We start from the raw sequence: 9,006 nt of genomic DNA, 5'->3' as shown, positions 1-9,006 counted from the left end.
TGCTGAACACAACCCAGGTGCTGACAATACACAGGTTGTGTTCCAAACATCTTTGGACAGGACCCTTTGATAATTTCCAGGTTCAACTACCAAAGGCTCAACTGACAGTTTTAGAGGACCTACATTAGCTGCAAGATCCCATAAGGCACAACACTGACCCTCCTCTTCTTGGCATGCCAGAACCTTGGTCAAATCTTGGCTATTCTGGATGATTCATAATAATTAAATAAAACCACAGAAGCAGAACAACAGGTGACCAGTGTTCCAAAATTAAGGGCCTGGTTTACTTGATACTATACTCTTCTACCTAATTTTCCTAAGTTACATTCAGATACCCACGCTTCTTCCAAACAGCAATAATGAGAAGCACTCTCCATTCCCTTTTGGAGGAGGACTTTTTGTTGTTTTAAGTGCAGTGCAAACTTACGGCATCGCTTTGAGGCTGTGAGACCACAACAGGCTGTCCCGAGTCACACGTCTCCCGTATATTAACATGCAGTGGAATGTCTCCTGTATCAAAAATACCAAGATACACATACGTGAAGGCCTAATATAGATATTAAATGTTTCCAGTAAAAGAGCCCTAAAGCAACTTGAAATCAAGTTCCAGTTTGGTATACTCTTTGAATTACTTAATCTCAAAAAATCAGCATTTAAAATGAAAATTGGCTGCAGTACTTCAGTACATCCATTGTCATTAATTATATACATATTCTGGATATTTCACTCTTGGGAGTAGGAATGACTATGCTTTTCAGTCATTTATTAGAGAGGGAGGGCAGCTTGGCTTTTTTCCCCCCAATACAAGGAAAAACACAGGCTGAAATACAAATTATTTTGCATATTTAAAAAAAACCTTGCTTGAGCGTTTGGCAAATGCTCATCATGCAACTTACTGTTCAGCCTATGCCCTCATTGTATATTCTTTACAGTGCCATTTAAAGACTTTAATCACTGTTCAAAGACTTCTTTGAATACTTCATTTCCCAATAACAGCATTTGTTATTGTCCTTATTAAGCCTTGCACCCAATTAAAAAGGTAGACAACTGTTCAGTTCATTCTTCTTTCCAATATAAATCTTCTTTATATTCTGCTTTTATACCAAGCAGGGGAACTGTCAGAGAGGAAATGAATGCTCTAAAGAACAATCAATTAGCAACCCTATTTCATTCTGAAACGTACTTTCCCAAATACAGTTTTTCAGCACTAAAGAAAACCTGAAGTTCCCAGGTTTAGTTCATTGCTACAGAAATAATTATGAACTGAAGACCAACTTTGCTTTAATGAAAGATACTGCTACATTTCACATCACGGACTCATGTCGTCAGAACAGCCTACCTTAGTTCAAACTCGACTGGGCCCTGCAACTGTATCAGTCTAATTCATGCACTTGAGCCACCTAAACCATGGCCAGTGCAAGTTACTAAAATCCAATATAGTCAGAATAAAAACATTTTTAAAAAAGTATGAAAATTGACACAGCATAAGAGAAAAAAAAAACAAAAACAGAACTGAAAGCAAGCAGGAATACAAACAAAAAACCAAAACACAAACGCTGCAGCTCTGTGATTAGTGAGCTGAATCTTTGCAGAAGTTCAGTTTCTTACGTATTATGATTATAGTCCATTTCCTTCAAATGTAACTGTTTCTTACCTGTTTCAGTCATTAATAAATTTCTTTAAGCATAAGTGTCTGCTCATTTATTCACTAAAAAAATGTATTTTTTTGACAATTTTTTAACCTTAAACATTCTTAATAGAATAGTAACTTCATAAATCTCCCAGAAGTTAGCTTCTACAACTATTTTATGTGGAGACTAATCTTTTTTTAACCCAGGGATATTTTGTTAATAAAAGAAATACTTCTTCACTATCAGCTTAATAACAATCTCAGAGAATTACAAGAAGAACTTCCCTACTAGAAAATGACAGCCACTCTCTTTTTCTTCCTCTTGCTTAGATGGATGTGTTGGTACTACAGAAGCGTAACAGGACTTGTATGAGCAGAAATGCAAGTCAGAAGAGAAGGCAACAAAAAAAAAAAAAAACCAACTTTATAAATTAAGCAGAAGCATCTGCACAGCTGTTTGGGTGATAAGGGTTTGAGGAAGATTAAATTTTTGCACTTTTCTTCAGTACAGAATGTGATGGGAGTAACAACTTTGCCTTTGTACGTTTTTCTGATATTAATAATTATTGACTGTTGAGAAAGGGTATGTACTGACAATCATTTGAATTTATTGCAGGAAATAAAAAAAACCCAAACACATTGGGATAAAACTTCCATTTGGCATAGATTAAAGTAAAATCTGTAAGCAGTAATTCTTATTATACCATGTGGTATTATTATATAATGGCCACCCCTGGAAGGAGGAACATACTAATCAGATCAAGTACTATATTTAAACTATATTTAATATCGTTCTATATTTAAACCTTGGGGCGTTATTCTTTGTCAGGTCTTCCACTGACAGTTTGAAGGTAAACTTAACTGTTTTTATTCATATATCCCATCCATGCCCTGCTTAACCTGTAAATCTCTCATATCATTCCTCGTCAGATACAATCACAATCAGTTCTGCCCCCAGGCAATAACAAAGCCCATCCATGGGACCAAAGGCAGCGCACATCACTCGTGCCCCCGTATCTAAATGTGTCTCTGATTCAGCTGCTGGCAGAGGATTTGCATCCATCCACATAACCCAGGGCTGCAGAAGTCCCTGGGGCTCTGATCACAACTCATCATATATTCAGGAAACTAAAAGATAGCCCAAAAGTACGTCTCTAATTATGTGTTGCCTCACTACCTTAAGTTTATGTCAGGCCTTGATGTTTCTCTGTTGATCTTTCTAAGTGAGCTTCCTGGTTCTTTTTAATGAATTAGCTATGGAAAATCACTGAGATAATTATAGTAATACATGGAAACACATCATTAGCACATGCAATTATCCCATTTACCAACCTAATTATGCTGTGTTATATTCAGTAATTTTTTTTTTTTTTTTTTTACTAACAGCACATGTTGAAATATGCCTTTTTAAAATAGCAACGTATATTTTAAAGATCAATGTATATTTTAGCTTATAAGCATGCCAGACTGTTTAATCACAGCTAATTTGTTTTCAATAAAGATAAATTTTCTTTTGAAACAATATTTTGCAATTCAGCATTATTCTTTTAATCTCAACACTTAAATACATTCATTACGGTCTGTTTGCTCCAAACAAGAGTCACAGTATCTTCATACGGGCATAAAAATAACTGTTTTAAGGGACTGCATTTCAAATGACTGTATTTATTTCAATATGTAACAACTTCTTCCATTTTTATGAAATAAATGAGAAACTTCTACTGATATTAACGGACAGAGTTTAGGTCTATTTTACAAGATCAAAGAGAATTCTTTGTTATTTGTAAAAAAATGTTGTACGAACAGTAACAATGAACTTCAGGCAATACAGCACAGGGGTATCAAAACAACTCATGTTCTGAATTGTTTATAAATTGAAAGAGATTTTAGATGCAGTTCAAGAATTTTCATATCCAACCCACATCCCATTTTCAAAATGATCCTGGAAAGGTACAGAGCATACAAAAATTGTGAGACATTCAACTACCCCAGTTATTAGTTCTATTATATCTGAACAGTGTCTGAATATAGTTATCTAGGATTATGGAGTTCCATACTTTGGTTAATGCTTCCCTCATGCACGCCGTTAAATTTTTCTTCAAAAATAAAACCATTTCTATATTCTTACCTAAAATATCCAGTCCAAGAGTTTTTGCTAGATCTCTTACACCGTCAGCTCCAAAAATGTGTGTCTCATGTTTACATTTGGGACACTGGAAAACACTCATATTTTGAACCAGTCCCAAAACCTGTTTAAGTAAAAGAAATAAAGACAATAAAGAAGAGATTATCAAGAAAGAATCGACAGAATACTTATTTATAATGGGATTCAGCAGTAATATCAGACTCATTAACATCATTATTAGCTCTCACTAGTTGTCTCAATTACATTATTATTTGCACGTTATTTCAAGTTCTTCACATTATACCTCTCAAAGATGAGCAAATTTATTTGTAACAAAAAGTACCTCTTGTACAGGCCTATCTTTCCAAGAACTCCCCCTGCCACTATTAATTTTCAAACTGTGAATAACGGAAGAATTTTCATGTTGTGTTTTATAGCTCTGTAATTTGCAGTTTCAGAAAACAAAAAATAAAAATATATCATTACAAGAAATTACATAATCAGACATGGTTTTAAGATATTTTTGTAAGTTATCCTGCAGGGAAATGTTTTCAAAAAGAACCAGGTTTGCTATTCTTCTGAAGAGCAGAAACATATTTTGAAGACCAAACAAAAGAAATAATTATGTGAAACTAAGTGGCAAAAAACACAGCACAAAAATCTAACACACATATTAGGCACCTTTCTGTTGATGCCATGTGTTCAACAGCATCCTTGCAAAATATGTCAAATCAAAATCTGCCAAGTCATGCACACAAATATCTTCTTTCACAGTGTAGAATAATGTTAATGATAGCATGGATCTTGTTTTATTCACCTAGTAAACAAAACGGTTCATTGAAGCAAATCTGAATTTCTCCGAAGTGATATAAACAGCATTCAACACTACAGAGTAAAAAGCTTCTACCCTTGTGCTAGGGCTCTAGAAGGTAGGGAGGTCCTTGAGAGCCAGTTATTCAAGCATCACTTCTCCAAGCTCAACACCAGTGCATCCTTACAACTAGGAAATCAAAGGAGACAGGAGACCTGCATGGATGAGCAAAGAGCTTCTGAAAAGCCTCAAATGGAAGGAAGAAGTCTACAGATTGTGGAAAAAGGGATTGGCCACCCAGTTCTATATTCCTCCCAGTGGTCTCCCACTTGGGGAGGAATATAGAAATGTTGTCAGAGTATGCAGGGATGCAAGGAGGAAGGCTAAGGCCCTCTTGGAATTTAATATGGCAAGGGATGTCAATGACAACAAGAAGGGCTTCATCAGCCCAAAAGGAAGACGAGGGAAAATGTGGATCCACTGCTGAATGAGTTGGGTGCCCTGGTGATGGAGGATACGGTGAAAACAGAGTTACTGGACGCCTGCCTTGCCTCAGTTTTCACTGCTAAAGCCAGCCCTCAGGAACACCGGACCCTGAAGAGAGAAAGTCTGCAGAAAGGAATACTTCCCCTTGGTTGAGGAGGATCGGGTTAGAGATCAGTTAGGCAAGCTGGACCTCACAAATCCATGGGCCCCGATGGGATGCACCTACAAGTGCTGCCGAAGCTGGCACACATTATTGCTAGGCCACTCTCCATCCTCTTCATACGTTTATGGAGAAGAAATGCTGGAGGACTGGAGGAGAGCCCATGTCACTGCAGTCTTCAAAAAACGCAATAAGAAGGACCCAGAAAACTACAGACTAGTCAGGAAATCATGCTTGGCCAACAGAAAAGCTTTCTATAATGGCACGTCTGGCTGGGCAGATGACAGGGAGAGCAGTGGGTGTTGTCTATCTTGACTTCAGCAAGGCTTTTGACACTGTCTCCCATAACATCCTCATAGGGAAGCTTAGGAAGAGTGGTTTAGATGAGCAGAAAGTAAGGTGGATTAAGAACTGGCTGAGCAACAGAGCTTAGAGGGTTGTGATGACTGGTGCAGCATCTGTCAGAGGCCTGTAGCTAGTGATGTTCTCCAGAGGTCAGTACTGGATCCAGACTTGCTCAAGTTCTTCATCAGTTACCTGGATGAAGGGACAGACTGTACCCTCAGCAAGTTTGCCGATGATACAACACTGGAGGGAGTGGCTTACACACCAGAAGACTGTGCTGCCATTCAGTGAGACCTAGACAGGCTGGAGGACTGTGCAGAGGGGAGCCTAATGAAGTTCAACAAGGGCACGTGTAGGGTCCTGCACCTAGGAAGGAACAAACCCAGCCGCCAATACTGGTTAGGGGCTGACCTGCTGGAAAGCAGGTCTGCTGAGAAGGACCTGGAAGTCCTGGTGGACAAGAAGTTAACTGTGAGCCAGCAGCGTGCTCTTATAACCAAGAAGGCAAATAGTATCCTGGGGTGCATGAAGAAGAATTTGCCAACAGGTTCAAGGAGGTTCTCTTCCCCATCTGCCTTAGGCCACATCTGCAGCATTGTATCTAGTTCTGGGCTCCCCAGCTCAAGAGAGACAGGGAACTACTGAAGAGAGTCCAACAAAGAGCTACAAAGATGATTACACGACTGGAGCATCTATCTTATAAAGAACCTGGGTCTGTTTAGCCTGGAGAAGACAAGACTGAGAAGGGATCTTATCAAGCCTTATAAATATCTAAAGAGGGGGGGGTGTCAAGATGATGAGGCCAGTCTCTTTCCACTGGTGCTCAACAACAGGACAATGGACACAGACTGGAACACAGGAAGTTTTACACAAACACAAGGACAAACCTCTTTGCTGTGGGGGTGACAGAGCACTGGAGCAGGCTGCCCAGAGAGGCTGTGGAGTCTCCTTCTCTGGGGACTTTCAGAACCCACCTGGATGTGAACCTGTGCAAGCTGGTTTATGTGAAACTGCTTTCGCATGGGTCTTGGACTAGATGTCCAGAGGTCCCTTCCAACCCTTACCATTCTGTGATCTGTTAATCAACAGAAGACCTGCTTTAAGAAGTTTCACATTACAATGCTTCACTTCAAGATTTGAATCTAATCTAAAAATGGCACACACTACAGGCAAGTTTTAAAAATATTAATACATATTTTCAAGTACAAAAAGCTGTTGTTTACTTTGTAGTCTTTTGTACTTTGAAATTTCCCTGAGCATTCTAGGTTTGTGATTGAACAAGCTGGCCTATTTATTAAAGGAGCAACATATTCACTGTGCAAACAAAGCATATCTGAAAGGATAAACAAGTGTTCAGTGCAAGCAACAAATATTAAGTTATTTACAGTGAATGTACAACTTTTTACAGCAAAACTGAAAATAAAAAATTGATATTTACAATATATTAATCAAATTTTCCTTAGATATAAGACAAAAATGATCAAAATATTATCACTTTTTTTTTCTAAACCATCATAATAATATCTTTCACACTATTTTCTAAGTCTTCCTTTACTTACGTAAAACTTTCAGAGAGCTTTAACTAGGATAACAGAAAGCCATTTTCTGCAGCACAGGAAAAAGAGAGAACTTGACATTTATACTTTAAATTAATTAATTCATCTTCAGATATCTTGGGGTTTGAACTTTCTGTTCTCCTCAAAGTAGTCATACAACATTTATGATTCAGCAAATTCACAAGCAAAGAAAAAGTTATGTAGTCTGCTATTGTTTTATTGTTTTTATTGGTTTTTTTTATTTTTAACTTAAGGATATTAAAGCCGATTTGTTGCTTCTTTGATAACCTAGTGAGTGTCCTCCTGCCACAGCTAACGCCAATGCTGAGATAAAGCTGGATCCCCAGTGCTTTATCCGTTTTAGAGCTCTTATTCACTGTTCTTTTTTGTTTTCAACAAATCTTACTAAAAGCAAATGAAATTTCAGTGTTTCACAATTTTATTTTTTTTTCAGTTTTTTCTGTCAGCAAATGAGTAGTGCACATTTATTAATATATAAATTATTATTCTGGAATATGAAGATTTTTTTAATATTAAGTTGCCAATTATAATCACCTAGTTTAATATAGAATCTGTCTAAATCAACAACTTTAGTACTGAAGTGTATTTTTAACATGCATATTTCTGCAGATGTATTTACAGAAGGAAGGGAGTTCACTATGATCTTCAAAGCTTTCAAATATACAAAGTAATAGGTCTTGCTAATGAAGTCAGCAATAACTCACATTTCTTTGCTCAAATAATACATCTGGAATAGCTTCAAAGCAGCTGTTAATGCCTACACCAACCACCCCGTAAGGACGTGAATCCTGTTGCAGCGCTCAGTGAGCTCCTCTCCATGCATGCTTGCTTCTCAGCAAACGTGGCTCAGTAACCACAGGAAAATTACTGTGACGAGCTGCACCACGACGCAGGATCTAACCCATGGTAGTGGAGGAAAGGATTATGTACAGAACTGAATTTCATTTAGTCCAATTGTTCTTTTTAACCATGAAAAAAAGGCACCTACCAAGAAATACCTGGAATTGAAAAAACTCTTCATTATGCACTGTCTGTACACATGCTGTTTCTGAGTGTCTTCTTATTTCTTATCTCAAATTAACCCTTTCGTTACACAACAAATCATGCCAAAACCCAAATATACTACAAGTTAAAGACAATTTGGTGAGTATAATGGAAGCAAGGCTTCTGTCTCTATCTTATTTTCCTTTCTCATTTTGCTCTGTGGAGGAAGGAAAGGAAAGAGGGAGTGTGATAGAGCTGCTTGGTGGGCATCACTGGCTCAGCCAGGCTTAAACCACCACATTCTTGATTTTCTTCACAAATGACAAATGCTACCATACTTTAATTTTAGTCCAAACATGTTTCAGGAATAGCTAATAATAAGGAATTTATCAGTTTACTTCTTTTATTAAGCTATTCTGTAAATTAAAAGAAAAAAGGGAAGACACTTCAATGTTTCTGTTGCATTTTTTAAATTAATAAACCATTAGCTACGAAATTTCCTTTCTTGATAGAAAGTAAACCTCATGCAGGGAAGTAAGAAAACACTATTTTTAAAGTATAGTAAATGGCTTTTTTCTTTACTGTTTAAGAAAGCATTTCAGTTTGTATTTTCTCAACCGCGCATTTCCAATGAAAAATTAATCTCTTCATGAACACGCTCTTGAGTATAACATTCAGTTAATTAGCAACTTGTAGTGCACGCAGAAAACACTGAGTCAAAGATGTCATCCTGTTTAATATTTTCTCCCAATCCATATGAATGTTGTGGATATTTGAAAATTTTGCATTTCCCAAACAAGCAAGCAACAACATAAGCTATATATTGCTAAATATATATATATATCTATATAAAAGCTTATATAAATATATATTATATATAATATATAA

At 37.0% G+C, this 9,006-nt stretch overlaps 1 protein-coding gene across 1 annotated transcript; it reads right to left on the bottom strand.

Moving 5' to 3' along the window:
• Nucleotides 1-427: 427 nt before the first annotated feature.
• Nucleotides 428-3,879, bottom strand: LOC103774875 (iron-sulfur protein NUBPL-like; the record flags this gene model as incomplete). Its single annotated transcript, XM_008942312.1, has 2 exons — nucleotides 428-510; nucleotides 3,759-3,879. Coding segments are annotated over 2 exons (204 nt in total), but the record flags the coding sequence as incomplete, so codon positions are not given.
• Nucleotides 3,880-9,006: the final 5,127 nt, after the last annotated feature.

This window comes from Merops nubicus, unplaced genomic scaffold (assembly GCF_000691845.1).
Source record: "Merops nubicus isolate BGI_N331 unplaced genomic scaffold, ASM69184v1 scaffold21486, whole genome shotgun sequence".
Classification (NCBI taxonomy): Eukaryota; Metazoa; Chordata; class Aves; order Coraciiformes; family Meropidae; genus Merops; species Merops nubicus.
Note: the sequence above shows the minus strand (reverse complement) of the source record. Positions and strands in the feature narration are given on the sequence as shown.